Source organism: Coregonus clupeaformis, chromosome 9 (genome assembly GCF_020615455.1).
Source record: "Coregonus clupeaformis isolate EN_2021a chromosome 9, ASM2061545v1, whole genome shotgun sequence".
Taxonomy (NCBI): Eukaryota; Metazoa; Chordata; class Actinopteri; order Salmoniformes; family Salmonidae; genus Coregonus; species Coregonus clupeaformis.
This window is the reverse complement of record NC_059200.1, coordinates 8,533,335-8,550,826: the sequence shown is the minus strand read 5'-3', so window position 1 is coordinate 8,550,826 and position 17,492 is coordinate 8,533,335. Positions and strand designations below refer to the sequence as shown.

General features: G+C 48.9%; 1 protein-coding gene across 5 annotated transcripts in view; it reads left to right on the top strand.

Annotated features, from left to right (window-relative positions):
• The window catches only part of LOC121573675 (Down syndrome cell adhesion molecule-like protein 1 homolog), a 114,219-nt gene extending 99,778 nt beyond the window's left edge, over positions 1-14,441 (top strand). For 2 of the 5 annotated variants that reach the window (XM_041885832.1, XM_041885829.1), the window contains exons 20-34: positions 4,795-4,934; positions 5,858-5,908; positions 6,210-6,363; positions 7,014-7,131; positions 7,320-7,483; positions 7,715-7,813; positions 8,289-8,477; positions 8,696-8,983; positions 9,206-9,361; positions 9,555-9,585; positions 9,805-9,926; positions 10,175-10,327; positions 10,541-10,741; positions 10,922-11,239; positions 11,365-14,441. In XM_041885832.1, the coding sequence (XP_041741766.1) occupies positions 4,795-4,934; positions 5,858-5,908; positions 6,210-6,363; positions 7,014-7,131; positions 7,320-7,483; positions 7,715-7,813; positions 8,289-8,477; positions 8,696-8,983; positions 9,206-9,361; positions 9,555-9,585; positions 9,805-9,926; positions 10,175-10,327; positions 10,541-10,741; positions 10,922-11,239; positions 11,365-11,801 (2,621 nt within the window). In that variant the 3' untranslated portion in view covers positions 11,802-14,441. The remainder of the gene's footprint in view (positions 1-4,794; positions 4,935-5,857; positions 5,909-6,209; positions 6,364-7,013; positions 7,132-7,319; positions 7,484-7,714; positions 7,814-8,288; positions 8,478-8,695; positions 8,984-9,205; positions 9,362-9,554; positions 9,586-9,804; positions 9,927-10,174; positions 10,328-10,540; positions 10,742-10,921; positions 11,240-11,364) is intronic. The other 3 variants (XM_041885831.1, XM_041885834.1, XM_041885833.1) reach the window with 3 other exon arrangements.
• Positions 14,442-17,492: the final 3,051 nt, after the last annotated feature.

Genomic DNA, 17,492 nt, shown 5'->3' with positions numbered 1-17,492 from the left:
CTTGGAAGGGAGGAGAAGCTCATAGGGAGGCTGTGTATGAGTGTGTGTGTGTTTATGGGGGGATAGAGAAGGGTGTCAGGGAGTATCTCAAGCCCATGACTAAAGCTCATATGTGTAGTGAGGCCCCATTACCAGTACTAATGAGAATTAAGAGGCTTTGGGTCCATGGCTGAGGGCTCGAGACTAGAGATAGGGGATAGAAGAGGAGGGGTAGAGGCAGAATGAGGGAGAGAAGGGGGACTGATCCACAGCACCCAGCCCTGCAGCCCACAGCCCCCTGGACACAAGTAGCCAACCAGCCAGGCAGTCAGGCCCAGGGATTAACTACTCCTGGATTAGAGATAATTAATTTTGTGCTTACACCATTGGAGGCGGGATTACAGGCCGATCCCTGTCTCCTTCACTCCCCTAAACAGGAGGAGGAGGGGGATGGAGAGAGAGGAGAATGGGAGGGAGAGAGGGAGAGGTGGCACAGCTGGGCCTTCCCGGGCGAAGGAGTGAGTGACAAAATATAAAAATAAAGAAGAAATTGTATGATGGATGGAGGAAAAATTTAATATTAGCCCTTCTGTTTGCCCTGCTTTGCTAGTGTCACGCTCGTTTACAGACGGGTTAGACCAAGGCGCAGCGTGATATACGTACATGTTTATTTAAATGAATAAACAACCAACAAAACAATAAACAAACGAAACGTGAAGTCCAAGGCAGCACAACACAACATACCTTAACCGGAACAAGATCCCACAACTACACAGTGCCTATAGGCTGCCTAAGTATGGTCCCCAATCAGAGACAACGAGCGACAGCTGCCTCTGATTGGGAACCACACCGGCCAACATAGATCTAGACATCCTAGATCTAAACATAGAAAATACAACATACTACAAGAAAATACACACCCTGACTCAACAAATACGAGTCCCCAGAGTCAGGGCGTGACAGTACCCCCCCCCCCCCAAAGGTGCGGACTCCGACCGCACAACATAAACATAACAGGGTAGGGGCCGGGTGGGCATTCCGCCTCGGCGGATCCGGCTCAGGGCGTGACGACCACTTACTCTCCGCCTCCCTGTTGCGCCCCTGGTCTGGTCTGGACCTCGGCGCGCTGCTTCCCCTCTCCTTCCTCCCACGAAGTACCAAGCCCTGTCTGGACCCTGGTGTGGGAGACCCCGAACCTGGAGAGGGGCTGACGTCTGGGTTTGGACTGGAGCCGCTGACCGGAGCTGGACCGGGCACCGGTGGAGCGGACTGCACAGGCTCCGGACTGGAGCCGCTGACCGGAGCTGGACTGGGCACCGGTGGAGCAGACTGCTCTGGCTCCGGAGTGGAGCCGCTGACCGGATCTGGACTGGACCCCGGTGGAGCGGACTGCTCTGGCTCCGGAGTGGAGCAGCTGACCGGAGCTAGATCAGGCACCGGTGGAGCGGACTGCTCTGGCTCCGGAGTGGAGCCGCTGACCGGAGCTGGACTGGACCCCGGTGAAGCGGATTGCTCTGGCTCCGGAGTGGAGCAGCTGACCGGAGCTGAACTGGGCACCGGTGGAGCGGACTGCTCTGGCTCCGGAGTGGAGCAGCTGACCGGTGCCGGACCAGGCACCGGTGGAACAGGCACGGGCTGTGCCGGACTGGACACACGCACCACTGGCTTGGTGCGGGGAGCAGGAACGGGCCGGACCGGGCTGGCGACGCGCACCACTGGCTTGGTGCGGGGAGCAGGAACGGGCCGTACCGGACTGGCAACGCGCACCACTGGCCTGGTGCGGGCAGCAGGAACAGGCTGGGCTGGCGACGCACACCACTGGCTTGGTGCGAGGGGCAGGAACAGGCCGGGCCGGGCTGACGACGCGCACCACTGGCTTGGTGCGAGGGGCAGGAACAGGCCGGGCCGGGCTGGCGACGCGCACCACTGACTTAGTGCGGGGAGCAGGAATGGGCCGGACCGGACTGGCGACACGCCCCACTTGCTTGGTGCGAGGAGCGGGAACAGGCCGGGCCGGGCTGGCGACGCGCACCACTGGCTTGGTGCGAGGGGCAGGAACGGGCCGGGCCGGGAACACGCACCACTGGCTTAGTGCGGGGGGAAGGAACAGGCCGGGCCGGGCTGGCGACGCGCACCACTGGCTTGGTGCGAGGGACAGGAACAGGCCGGACCGGGCTGGCGACGCGCACCACTGGCTTGGTGCGAGGAGCAGGAACAAGCCGGGCCGGGCTGGCGACGCGCACCACTGGCTTGGTGCGAGGGACAGGAACAGGCCGGACCGGGCTGGCGACGCGCACCACTGGCTTGGTGCGAGGAGCAGGAACAAGCCGGGCCGGGCTGGCGACGCGCACCACTGGCTTGGTGCGAGGGGCAGGAACAGGCCGGACCGGGCTGGCGACGCGCACCACTGGCTTGGTGCGAGGGACAGGAACAGGCCGAGCCGGGCTAGCGACGCGCACCACTGGCTTGGTGCGAGGGGCAGGAACAGCCCGGGCCGGGCTGGACACACGCACCACTGGCTTGGTGCGGGGAGCAGGAACGGGCCGGACTGGACTGGCGACACGCACCACTTGCTTGGTGCGAGAAGCGGGACTGGGTTCCTTTATAAACCCCCGCTCCTTCTGCTGCCTAACCAGCTCCTCTCGCCGTGCCTCTACACTTTCCTTCTCCCTTTTAGCCTCCTGTAGCACCTCCCTCTGACCGAATAACTCCTGCTCCCTCTGAACCAATAGCCCCCGTAACATGGTGGCCTCCTCTCCTAACCTGCAGATCCGCCCTTTAACGGCCTCCTGCTGCCTCGTCGTCCACACCGTGTGCCCCCCCCAAAAAAATTATTGGGGTTGCCTCTCGGGTCTCCATCGTCGGCACTGTTGGCGCCGTTTCTCCTCTCCTACCTAGGCATCCTCCTTCATCGCCTTCCGGTAACGGACGGCCTCCTCCTCCGTAATTCTCCCCCAACCGAGGAGGACATCTACTAATGTAACCTCCTGTTGAATTCCCGGCGTTTGCTCCTGAACACGCTGCTTGGTCCTCGTTTGGTGGGATCTTCTGTCACGCTCGTTTACAGACGGGTCAGACCAAGGCGCAGCGTGATATACGTACATGTTTATTTAAATGAATAAACAACCGACAAAACAATAAACAAACAAAACGTGACGTCCAAGGCAGCACAACACAACATACCTTAACCGGAACAAGATCCCACAACTACACAGTGCCAATAGGCTGCCTAAGTATGGTCCCCAATCAGAGACAACGAGCGACAGCTGCCTCTGATTGGGAACCACACCGGCCAACATAGATCTAGACATCCTAGATCTAAACATAGAAAATACAACATAGAACATACTACACAGAAAATACACACCCTCACTCAACAAATACGAGTCCTCAGTCAGGGCGTGACAGCTAGACGCTTTGGTGGCTTTTTGTAATACTTCTTATATATACTGTTTTAGCCTTGGTGGTACATTAGACTCCATGTATGTTATCCCTCCTGTGCCACATGTTCTTCTCTGTTGGTCCCTGGTATTTGAGGCTCTTTGGGAGGCAGCGGTTGTCCCTTTCTCTCTGAAGGCTTTTGGTATATGTGGTTTGGGCTGCATAGTCATGGTCATGGTTAAGACCATGGTTAGAAGTAGCTAGTTGTTCAGCAGTAGTGTACTGTAGGTTACTGTTTATGATTCCTCATCACTGGGTTGTCTGACAGTGGACCAGACAGTCTGGACTGGGCACGTGCAGATTTTGGGCAGCAGATGGAGCTTAACACCCCCCCATTCTGACATGAAGGCCAAGTTATGATAATGATGCATTTCTCCTATAACCACCCCCCAATCCCCCCTCTCATCTCCCATTGAGGCTGCCCCTAACCCTCTCCTCCCTCCATCCCCTCCCCTCCCTGCTGTTGTTCCTGCCATAATATGGAGGTTGAGATGGCGCCCCAGGAGATGGAGGGGGCCCAGGGAAACAGAGCAGGATTACTGGGGGGAGTAGGCTACCCTGGGTGGGATTGAGAGGGAGGGGATAGAGGGGGTCCTGGATCTCTCTAACAGTCCTCCCTCTTCACCATGATCCATAAAGGATCCTGCAGGGTCAAGTACATCAGGTCACATAACGCTACTGATCTCTATCTAGGGTTGGATAGGTCCTTAATCTCTGTGCTTTAGGTCCTGCTGTACAGTACAGTACAGTACATGGAAGAAGGTCTAATGTAGTGTAGCCTCACAATATTCATTTCAACCCTGTCCCTTGTAACCCAGGGAGACCCATTAATTTCTATCTGATGAACGGGTTGTATTCTTAGAATAATTTCCAGTGTACTGTATGCGTAGACAGTAGGAGAGTATTGAGGCTTTATGTTTGTTGATGACTGATAGAGTTTAAGGCTCTTTAGGCGTCTCAGTCAAGTGGCCATGGTGTGTGTTAATCTGTTTAGGGGTTAGAGAGTTAGACTGCAGGGTGTGAGAGCAGAGGGAGCACAGCAGAACTGCTGACCACAGTGTCTGAGTGAACATATGTCACCGCTGGCCCTGGTCTGGCCCTGGTCTGGCCTGGGCCTGGCCCATCCCCAGGGGACCTCCTCCAAGTCCTCCCAGAGCAGCTTACAGCACAGGATAAGACTGGCAATCTGCAAACAACCCTGCTCACTTTAACACGGTTTTAACACCCACGCGCACGGAAATGGCCGTGCGCCCGCACACACCCGTGTTTACTTGAACATGGCTTTAGTACCCAGTCATACACGCACACACGCGTGCACACACACACACACACACAGCCCTGCTGACCTGTCTATGTATTGTGTATCCTCTCCAGTCCCAGGTCCTCCAGCTGGTATCAAAGCAGTGCCCTCATCTCCCAACAGTGTGGTCGTATCCTGGCTACCCCCCCATAAACCCAATGGTGTCATCCGCAAGTACACCATCTACTGCTCCAGCCCAGGCTCCGGACAGCCGGTAAGTACCACTGAGAGGGCAGAGTATAGGATGGGGGAGGCGCAGTGACAGGTATTGGAGAGGCAGAGAATTAAAGCCCTAATGACAAGACATGATGTGAATGCATGATATAGCACTTGATGGATAATTAATTAGTAACCATCACTCAGTGAGTGCGTGTGTGTGTGTGTGTGTGTGTGTGTGTGTGTGTGTGTGTGTGTGTGTGTGTGTGTGTGTGTGTGTGTGTGTGTGTGTGTGTGTGTGTGTGTGTGTGTGTGTGTGTGCGTGTGTGTTTGGGTGTGTCTCTATCGCACTGTGTTTGCTCCGTCGCTTTATTTCCTGCCCTCCCAGATGAACAGATGAGGTTGTCTTGGCAACATGATGAGACGTAGATATGCAAATGAAGCAGAGAACAAGCTCACACATGCACACTGCAGCATCAGGAGCTCTCACACGCACAGGCCTGAACTAGCTATGCAGTTTTCACACATCCACACTATTCTCTCTCTCACAAACACATACACACACACACACACATTTTCTGGTGGCACACATTCAGACCACACACACACACAATCCAATAAAATCCTGCTATCATGGAAGAATCCCACTTTCTTATCATTCACAAATCCTCACCCTCTCTCGCTATGTCCAAGAGTACCATGTAAATGAGCATGGAAAAGAGGAGGGAGGGAGGGAGACGGGGGGAGGGAGGAGAGAGAGGGAGGGAGGAGCAGAGGAGGGTATCAGTCACACAGAGATGAGAGTGCTTTAACTCCTTTTTTCATTCTCTCTCTGGATCACCACTACACTGCTGCCTCCACGCTGGAGGAATGTTCTAATGTTCCTGTTACTCACCCCCCCAGAGCCCCACATTCACCCCTTCTCCCTCGTCCCCTCCCTTCTTCTCTCTATCCCTCTATCATACCCACCTTGCTCTCCAGCAAGCCTGGGTAGAGGCTGAGATAGGGAGGGAGAGAGAAAGAGAGAAAAAGGTAAATGAGGCAAATGGAAAAAGAGGTGAAGATGGGTATTGAGTGATGAACAGATGAGGGAGGTGGTGCATGTGTTTGTGTGTTGTTGTGTGTGTGTGTGTGTGTGTGTGTTTGTGCGTGCCTGCATACATGCATGAGTTATACTCCTTAGTTCTAAACTCCTTAGTTCTCTTTCAAGCCATCTGGGCTTCCCTCATGCCAGTTGACCATAGATACCAAGCAGCCCCTCCAGAGTGCTACTGTACCATTGTACCATGGTATTATACAGTGTTAATAATCAACCTCTATATCTCTCCCCCAGGCTCCCAGTGAGTATGAGGCCAACCCAGAGATGTTGTTCTACAGGATCACCCATCTGACCCGCGGTAAACAGTATCTCATCTGGGCCGCCGCCGTGACAACTGCTGGCCGTGGCAACATCAGCGAAAAGGTCACCGTGGAGCCTGCTGGGAAAGGTAAGGGAGGAGGGATGGAGGGATTTGTGTAAAGGTTATTAAAGAAAAGAACAAAAAAAGGGCTTTCATCTGTCTCTCTCTGTACCTTTCTTCTCTCTCCTCTCTATTGTCTTTCTTTCTCTCTTCTCTCTCCCTCTCTATCCCAAGTTCTTCCTCTCTCTCTCTCGCTCTCTCTCTCTCTCTGTGCTATTGACTGATAGCTGTAGTATTGATTGAGGGCTGGCGGTGTAGCAGGACACACTGTTGTTAATTATGTGGTGATGAACAGGGCCTACCCAGTAAACTGGCCCTTAGGGAGGGGAGGGTGGACAGGGATCAATACAGGGGAGAATCTATAGATGGACTGAGCGAGACGGAGGGATGGGGGGCGGGGGGCACTCCAGCGCTCTGCGGGTAAAAGGCTACCCTCCAGGCTAACCTACTCAATACCAGGATCACTCAGCAAACACTAGAGAAAGATGCTTACACATCAAGAAAGAGAAAATAGAGCAGGGAGGTTAGAGTGTTTGTCTGGCTGTAAGTGTGCCTGGGTGCCTAAGTGTGTGTATGTGTGTGCGTGCATGCGTGCATGCGCACGTGAGCACATTCAGTGTGTGTGTGTATATGTGATATCCCCAGTTGAACCTGTGTCCCCTGCCCTCTGTCTGCAGCCCCAGCTAAGATCTTGTCATTCGGGGGCACAGTGACCACTCCCTGGGTGAAGGAGGTCCGTCTGCCCTGCAGCTCAGTGGGAGAACCCACCCCCACCATCAAATGGACCAAAGACAGGTCAGAACTCTCCTAACTCATTAAAGTAAAGTGGGGAACTCACAATCAATGCTAGGAGAAACTTTAGACTTGGTGCCAATGCTGGGTTTGGGAAGATAAGGTTCAGGTCAGGGTTAAGTCTACCATACAGGTATGAGGTTGGTGTATTATGATAAGTCTAATTGTGATCCTCTATGTGTGTGTATCAGTGAGGACTCGACTATCCCTGTGACTGTGGACGGACAGCGTCAGATCCTGTCCAACGGTACACTGGTGCTGCGTTCCGTCAAAGCTGAGGATTCTGGGTACTACACGTGCACGGCCACCAACACGCTGGGCTTTGACACCATCATAGTCAACCTGCTGGTGCAAGGTGAGCTGGGATACGCTGGGCTGGTTGAGTGTATGGGTGGGGAGAGATCTGAGGACCTTATGGGGTTGTCTCAGCTGGTTTCTCTGTGTTCCTCTGACTGTGTATGTATCGTCTCTCTCTCTATCTGGTCCCTCTATCTGCTCACTCTAACTGTGTGCTGTTTGTGCCTGGTCTCTGTGGTGCTGATTGACTCTAACTGTGTCTGACTGTGTTCTCTCTCTGGATGTCCAGTTCCTCCAGACCAGCCCCGTCTAACCGTCTCCACCACCTCCACCTCTTCCATCACCCTGGCCTGGATCCCTGGGGACAACGGAGGCAGCTCCATCAGAGGTACAGCACTCCACTCCCCTCCACCTGGGCCTTAGTGCATTAGGATCAGTCTGAGGAGAGTTCTTTAGCTGCTGTTTCTCACTGAGAGATAATTCCTCCATAAATATCAATAATGTTGATATACCCTTTTGTCTATTTGTGTGATTTTCTCAGTTCCTGTCAATGTGTTAACTGTTAGCTCCTAATGTCTGATATACTCATAGCAATGGAACGTACTGTATCACTGAGGGTATTCTAAATCCTTTATCTCCCCCTGGTGTTCAAAGGGTGTAACAGCCGTTAGACCTGACCTGATTTTGCCTCAATAGAGTATGTGCAGGTTGTGTAATATGGCTTTAATATTTGAACTGGGAGGATATTGTAATTGACAGACATTTACATTATTTCATTGTTTTTTTAATTGTGTATTTGTGTATTTGGCAGATGATAAAGGAATGTTTAAATAATTATGTAGTGTGTCCCTGTGTGTCCTCAGGTTTCGTCCTGCAGTATTCGGTGGACAACACAGAGGAGTGGAGGGATGTGTTCATTAGTTCCAGTGAGCGTTCCTTCAGGCTGGACAACCTGCGCTGTGGCACCTGGTACAAGGTCAAACTGGCAGCCAAGAACAGTGTGGGCTCAGGACGCATCTCTGAGATCATCGAGGCTAAGACCCACGGACGAGGTGAGGGGAAAGGAAGGATCAAGGGGGAGGAGGGAAGGAGAGAGAGGGGAGGGAGAGGGTGTAGAGGATGGAAAGAGCAGAAAGAGTGAAATTTTAAAACTCATGATTTATATTTTATCTCACATCATGTGTTGCACATAAACTACATCCACACTCTAACACACTAACTTCAATACTCCCAGTCTGACAATCTCCCTGTCTCTCCTCTTCTCCTGCAGAGCCCGTGTTCAACAAGGAGCAGCCCCTACTCACCCACATCAACTCCACCTACGCAGGGCTCAACCTGCAGGGCTGGACCAGCGGAGGCTGCCCCATCACCACTCTGCTGCTGGACTTCCGCCCCAAGGGCACGTGGGCCTGGCAGAGCCTGAAGGCCAACGCCACGGCCCAGTTCTTCCTCAGCGAGCTGCGCGAGGCCACCTGGTACGAGCTGAAGATGAAGGCTTGTAATAGTGCCGGCTGTGGGAACCAGAGCTCCCAGTTCGCCACCACAGACTATGACGGCAGTGAGTCACTTCCTGTTTCTACCAGATACCAGCTCTCACTTGCTGCTTTGACATTGACATTTACATTTGAGCATACTCTCTTATTAAGAGCTACTTACAGTCATCAAAGAGAAGGGGATAGGGAGGGAGGCCAAAAAAGGGTAGGAGAGAGGGAGGAGTAGAATGTGAGTGGTGGTAAAAGCAGTCATTTAATCTACCTCTGACCCCTTCTCTCCCTCCCAGGTACCATCCCTCCTATAAACTCGGCCCAGGAGGACAGGGATGATGTGAAGAAGCTGTTCTCCATCGGCTCTCCTGTCATCCTGGTCACCCTGGGCGTCGCCCTGCTCTTCATCATCCGCAAGAAACGCAAGGAGAAGAGACTCAAACGACTCAGAGGTGAGAAACAGAGGGAAGGAGGAAGAAAGAGAGGAAAGAGGGGGAGGGGAGAACAGAGAGGGAAAGACATAATTGCTTGGTGGGGGTGAGTAAGTAACTCAGAAGCACTAAAGGTAACAGGTCAATATAATTTGCCTAATCCACATGATGATCCATTATAATCTAATAAAGACATTTGTGTTTGTTTTCACAGATGCTAAGAGCCTTGCAGAGATGCTTATCAGGTAAGGATAATACTCTTGATTGATTGGTGCCTGTGGTTATGGATGTGTCATATTCCATGGGATCTTGATGGATCTTTGAATATACCTGCAAGTCTCAGTAAACTCTGCTAAAGTATCACCAATATACTCCAGTTATATATGTATACATGTACACTATGTAAGTACTGCTGATGTGACAGTGGATCCAGTCTAAGTGTGTGTCTTGTTTTGTGTGTTGAGCAGTAAGAACAACCGCAGCATGGACACTCCAGTGAAGGGTCCTCCCCAGGGCCCTCGGCTCCACATCGACATCCCCCGTGTCCAGCTGCTCATCGAGGACAAGGAAGGCATCAAGCAGATAGGTCAGTATGGACACACTGCAGCCAATCAGATCGATCAGACTGAATATCGTCCAATTAAATAGCCTTTAGTTCCAGTACACTAACTAACCAATCAAATGATTTCTCTCAAGTTACTAAATACGTATTGGTAGAGTGTGATTTACAATCAGCCTATGATGAGAACATCTGACAAGGGAGATGAATTGTGTATCACAGATATTTTTGAACAACTGTCATAATATATTTTCCTCATCTCCTGCCTCCAACAGGTGAGGACAAGGCAGTGGCCCCAGTGACGGACACAGAGTTCAGCCAATCAGTGAATCCACAGAGCTTCTGTACGGGCGTATCTCTGCACCATCCCGCCCTCATCCAGAACACAGGGCCCTTGATTGACATGTCAGACATCCGCCCTGGAACCAGTGAGTACTTCACATACAGTAGGATGTGCATTGTATGGAAATATGTCTTATTACAGTGTGATGTGTAGGAGTTAGCTTGAGCTGACACGCAAAATGTTTGGGTGTCAGCTCACCCAAAATGTACACCCAAAATGATTATAACTGTTATGAATAGTACCCAGTGAGTGAGTTATATCCTCTCACCGTCCTCCTCCTATCCTCTTCTTGTCTCAGACCCAGTGTCGAGGAAGTGTGTGAAGTCAGCCCACAGCTCCAGAAACCGCTACTCCAGCCAGTGGACCCTGAGCAGGCCGGGCCAGAGCCAATCAACAGCCTCCGCAAGGACTCTGACCTCTGACTGGCGCACCATGGGCTCCCACGGCATCACCGCCACCGAGAGTGACAGCTACAGCGCCAGCCTGTCCCAGGATACTGGTGGGTACCGCCCTACCCTGGCAACAACGCCTCTAAAGACCCATCATTAACACATCTGTCTCTTACATCCCCAAAACCAGACCTGTAGGATACCTTGAAAGGCCTACTGGCACAGCTGTACTGTATGCAAACTTCATATTACGTTGTTCTAATATGATATGGCATTTATTGTTTTTCCAGATAAGGGTCGTAACAGCATGGTGTCCACAGAGAGTGCGTCGTCTACGTATGAGGAGCTGGCGCGGGCCTACGAACACGCCAAACTGGAGGAGCACCTGCAGCATGCCAAGTTCACCATCACAGAATGCTTCATCTCCGACAGCTCCTCTGACCAGATGACCACAGGCACCAATGATCCGGCCGACAGCATGACATCACTCAGCACGCCGTCCGAGACAGGCCTGTGTCGCTTTACCGCCTCGCCACCCAAACCCCAGGACTATGACCGTGGCAGACCTACCAACGTGGCCGTGCCTATCCCCCACCGCGCCAACAAGAGTGAGTACAGAGAGCCACCCTGTCTGGCACAGTGGCACCACATTATACTTTGCCAGAGGCTGTTTGTTGTACATCTCAACAGGTCTCTAAGCCCCTCCCTCTCTCTGTTCTGTCCTTGTCGCTAGGTGAATTCTGCAACCTCCCGCTCTACATGAAGACGGACCCTTTCTTCCGGAAGCAGGCGGAACTGCATGACCCATGCCCTGCGGTCCCGCCCAGGGAGGCCTCCATCCGCAGCCTGGCACAGCGGGCGTACCACACCCAGGGACGTCACATGACTCTGGACCCGTCCAAGCAACAGGCCCTGACGCTGGGCCACTCTGGACTGGGCAGTCTGGGCGTGAGCTCAGGCACTGCCACCCTGCCCCAGAGGACTCTCACCATGCCCGGCTCCAACCCTGCAGCCACAGCCTCCACCTCCAGCACCAGCAGCAACCCCACTGGCTCCAGCACCAAGATGGGGGGCTCCAGAGACTCACTGCTAGAGAACAGCTCCTCAGCGCTGGGCAGACTGCAGAAGCAAGGGGTCGGGGCCTACTCCAAGTCTTACACACTGGTGTAGCTACTAGCCCCCCTTCTCTCTCTCAAAGACTATACACTCCTGTCTGGCCCGGCCCCGGCCCACACCCAGCCCCACACCAGTGTTCTACACATCAGGTCAGGGAGGGCATTCAGTGCAGTGCAGTGCAGTGCAGTGCAGTGCAGCAGGTGTCCCCAGCTAACTGCTAGCTAACATCTAATTACCCAGTAGCGTGATTAGTCTTTATTCAGACCTTAGATTCTGCCTCCCAGGAATGACCAGAGACCATTGTAACCTGCCTGATTCATGCTCACCTGGACCTGTATAAAACAAACTACTATCTCCTACTAACTACCAGTTCTAGCCTGCTGCCATGCTGCTCAGTTTGTGTGTCTGAGGACACACACACACACACACACACACACAGGAAGACCTGGAGCTGTTCTCCAAGGTCATTTCAAACCATTGAGTATTACTGAGGAGCTGAACAGTGAAATCTCACTGCTCGTGCTGATGAAGTCAATGATAGCAGAGGCTGGGCTAAATATCAGTGTTCATCATACCCTCACACACATTATGCTGGCCTCCAAGGTTTGAGCAGAAGCTGCTGCAGGACTACCAGTTTTATCCCCTCTAGTCTCGTCTTACTCTCTCTATGTCTCAATGTCCAGTCTCACTCTCCATCGGCAGTTACTCTCTCAGTGTGGATTCCATAAGGAAGGATTTCAGGTTCACCTCACTCAGAACATTGAGTTCATATTTTAGCACATTTATTGTTGATATTTCCTCAAACTCCCCTCCTCCTTCCAACTCAACAGTATCTGATAGCTTTTGACCGAAACATGACAACCCAAATGACCCAGCAATGAATTAAAAACATCAGGGCTCTCGCAATACTAACAAATATAGAATATTTGGTATTTTGAAGATTTCGCGTATATATTTCTATATAAGTATATTATGTCATTTAAGTGAAATTATGGCAAAGAATAAAACATCTACAACAATTTAAATGTTTAAAAAAATATAAGGAGACAATCGCTTAATCATGTGAAAAGCAGTGAAAGTGAAAGAGGGGTAAAGAATAGAAGAGTATTATGAAGAGGGAGGAGCACGTGTATATAGAGGGTGTTCTGTATGTTACTGTATGTAGAAAGGCTGAGAGGAACGAGGTGACTTCCTGTCCAGACAGGAAGTGTCCATCTCAAAGCCCCCTATTAGTTGGTATCTCATGAGGTTGTCAGTGATTGGTTGGTGTACTTACTTTTCAGAAGCCAAATCATTTCCTTTAAAGACGGGTGTATCCAGGGCGACCTACACTGTTGTCTATAATTTATCTGCTTTGGTTCACCTGTTACTTGAGTAAACAAGGGCCATGACCTCTCAGGGCCTCAGGTATGGGCCTTTGATCTGTGGTAGCAGTGGGGTTATAGGGTCACTGTGAGTGGAGCAGAAGTCAGGGATCAGAGCACGGCTACTGTATCCCACAGCTAGCTACCGCACAGAATGCACACCAGTAGCCCTGTATCAACCTCTCAGCCTGTGTATTACTGCCTCCCTCCCTCCAATACAAAATGTCCGCCAAGGCACCAAGGAGGATAATCATGTGAACTGTCTAGTTTACCAGAGACGCTGCCAGCCAATCGGGGTGTTCAGTTTGAATATGATAGGATGATGGGCAGTCAGTGGTCTATTGGTGTCTCTGTTGCTGCCCTGTCTTAAGTACTGTATATTTCCCACTTCTTTTTCCATCCCCAATAGCCATGTCCATCCTCATCCCCAGCTCCATTTTGTGCTACTACATGTAGGCTACATCAACACCGGAACCTGTTGGAATGTCTATTGAAGCATCGCCATTCTAGTGTTTTGTCGTTTCTTTTGTTTTTGGATTACGTCCATATGTTCATTTTGATTGAATATGTTTGTTTTTACTTGTTTCTGGTTAAAACAAATGTGATTCCAGAGGCCAAACAGTACTGAGGTTTGACACACATACGTCTTCGGCCAGTTTTAGCCAAGTGAAATCAGGGACTCCTAGCTCTTTAGGTCACACACACTGAAATTGTGTATATACTGGACTGGGTCAGGAAAACCTGCCACTCCCTCCCACCTTGGACATAGAGTACTGGACCCACCGCCACTACCTTTGTCGGTGTTGTTTATAGATTAACTCTTGTACATAAAACACAGTTTTGTATGAAGAGGTATTTTCGTCAGAATAAAACAGGGCACAGATCAGGGTTGAATCATGCCCCAAATCCAAATTTAAAACAACATGATTGAAAATATTGATTTGATAAACATTGATTTCTGCAAGGGGCAACAAATGTAGTCATTCTTCTCTATTCCCTTTATGTTTTTGATACTAATTTGTTGCATTTTTATTATTTTTTAAAGGTTTTTTGATGTTCCAGATTCACATTTTTTTATTATAATTTTTTGTATTCTGTTCATCCTCACAAATGACATTGCATGCTCGGTAAAAGGGAAAAGGTGAGGGAAAGAAATGTACAAAAAAATTTAAATTTGAAGAAAACAAATGTTGAGGGGATTCCAAACATTCGTTTGAGTTGCTTCTAATAGCAATTGCTTGTGTTTAAAAGAACATTTTCTATGAAATATAATGAAAAACAAACAAAAATAGTATTCTAACACCTTGTGCAATAAAGCTATCTTTCTATACGCCATGGCTTCTGTCATTCTTAATTAGACTTTGCCTGATAGGCTGGCAACAAACACTGCCACATTCTGCTACTGTTGGGAACTGGAATCAGAAATGGAACCAAAGAATAATCAAGATGAATAATAATTATACCAGAATTAAAATAAAAAAGCATCAAAAGCAATAATACATTCTAATGGAAAAGTCATTTAGCATGTAATTGTTTTTACTGTTGAATACCATTACATAAGCTTCTGACTTCCACATCTTAATTCCGGTAATAGAGTGAATCATGCTACAACACACAATCAGGATCTCATAATTGTATTAGGCCTATCTAGTGCCAGCCTGGGTCCATCAATGTATCATCAGTCAATAATCTCTTTCAATGTGTGAATGATATTACATCTATGGTGTGAATACATGAAATATATGACACCACTAGAGATCAGGATCTGTCTGGATAAGCTCCATTATGCCCTTTTTACCATCCATTCGATCAACCAAAGACAGCATTTATTGATTTTTGATCAATGCTGTCCTCTATAAACCCCGTTTCCACTGCCAAATTGGAGCTGGCTCGAATGGAATACTCAAATCGAGCTGGGTCGAGGGAAACCAGGGATCAGTGCAGCCCAGTTTCACAGCTGGTGCCAGCTCGATTAGAATTCGGTCTGGGTGACGCCTTTACTATGCAACCACCAAGCTGATCACTGCTGGACGCTCACACAACGTTTAGCAAGCTCGTCCGGGCTTATTGCTGTTACCTAGCACATGGACAAGCAGTACTGCAGTAGTCAGACATGACACGAATTACCACCATAGCTGGATCCATCATTCATTTTTGCACTACACAATACACGTTTATGAGAACAGTCAGCCCTCAAATGCTAGCTACCTAACGTTAGCTAGCAAATCAGAGTTGAAACGAGCCAGCTAGCTAACGTGAGCTGGCAGGCATTTTAGCTGACCAGGTCGTATTGAAACCTAGCTAGCTATTGTAGCTACATCATATCAATTCTGCCATGACAAGCAAGGAATTAAGCTAGCTAGCCGGTTATGCTAGCGACGACGCTAACCGTTTAGCTAGCTAGCTAACGTCAGCAAGCTAAATACATGGCTCTGAGTCTGGCTGGCACTGGCAGGAGTAAATGGGGTAACGTTAGTTACAGCATTGTGACGGTGAATTTAATTCTTCAACATTAGCGAAGCCAGCTGCAGTCACATATTGGCTACCTAGCAACATGACATCATTTCTAATTTCTGGAGACAGTGGAAACGCAATTTGAGCTAGCCACCAAGGCCAACCCAACCTGGTTTGACTTCAAAGTGCCAATGGAAACGGGGTTTATTGAGGGCATCCTAGTCCCCGATTTAGTTCACCAAGATAACAAACTTTTGTGATTTCAGTGCCAATATAAATAGTTTGTATGATAGTTTGTAAACTTGATACACAGACAATGAATGCAATATTTACCATATTAAAACTGAATATAGAAATATTGAATTTGAATATTGAATTACATTTAAATTGAATTTTAAAACTGAATGCAATATTCATTTAGTTCAGTTTCAAATCATGACATATAAATTACATTTGTGACAGTTGCGTCGTTAGGCCTGGGCTTCCGATGTTTTTGGTCCAGCCCCGATCATTTTGATGGTGTATATATATCAGGGATGCAAACTAGTCACCTTTCGGCGAAATTTGCCGTTTTGGAAAGTTTGAGGTGAGGGAGCAAGTGTGGTGGAACAATAATTGTTCGCATTGTTAAGTATCTTGCTAGCTGGATCGAATTCTCTGTTAGCTAGTTAACTAGCTAACGAACTAACTACTATTGATGAACTAATGTTTTCCCTCTACAGTATGTGGTTGATTTTCAGAATGAGAGAATTAGGTGAAAATGAGGCGTTGCTTGTTAAGCAAGTGGTTTCAGGGATGAAGTGGAGCTGGGCCTGGTTTAAGATGGATGCCACTATAGAGGTGAAAGGAAAACCACACACTTTCCCTCTTTCTCACTTTTTCAATACAGTGGATAAAAAGGGGTATACCCAGTGTACTCTCTGCCTGAAAGAGATCAATTATGCCAACAAAGGGTCTCATACTCTGCTGCTGGCACATTGTAGAACAGATGTCCACAGGCATAAAGTGTACAATGTAATAACGTGCAGTGTAGCCCAAAGCTATTGCTATTGCTTTTGTTGTGTTGAACTTGACATTCAGTTGTGTGTGAGTGAGGGGGGATTATTTTAGTTTTTACTCAGTGAACGTTATTTTTGCACACATATAGCCTTGTGCACGTGATCGATGTCTACTATAGTGGCCACTATAATCGTAACCACTATAACAGAGAAAAAACAGAATGCCTGTTTGTTTCTATTTTAAGATGTTTTTTCCCCAAGTGCAATATTTAGATGTGGTGGTCACAAGCGTTACATTATAAAGGCTGTCATGGCTAACTGCAATATTAATGTATTGTTTTTTCTCTGGACTCTGGCGTCATTTGCAGTAAAGTCTAGGCAACAAATAACATTGGATTGCTTTCCTTACATTTTTTAGCTGTGTGTTAGGTTCACATTAACCAGTTTTTATTTTACACACAGAGACTGGTCATGTAGATCATATTCTTTGTTGTTTAATTAGTTAAAACCTGCATTTCAAGAAGGGATCCAGCCTAAGTCACTAGAAATTAGCATTTTAAAGCTTATATTCATTTATATAAATTTTTTATCCCCCCTAGCAGGGATTTTTTTGCATGTTTCAGTGCAACAAAAAAAAGTGTCACCTTTTTGGGCCCTCACCAGTTTACATCCCTGATATATACACTGAACAAAAATATAAACGCAACATGCAACAATTTAAAAGGTTTTACTGAGTTACAGTTCATATAAGGAAATTAGTAAATTGAAATAAATTCATTAGGCCCTAATCTATGAATTTCACTTGACTGGGAACAGGGGCGCAACTTTCACTGGGGGGGGGGGGCATGTCGTCGTCGTCGTCGTCCCCACATTCTGAAATTGCATTTTTGTCCCCCCCGCTTTTATAATTGGAATGTGATACAAAACGA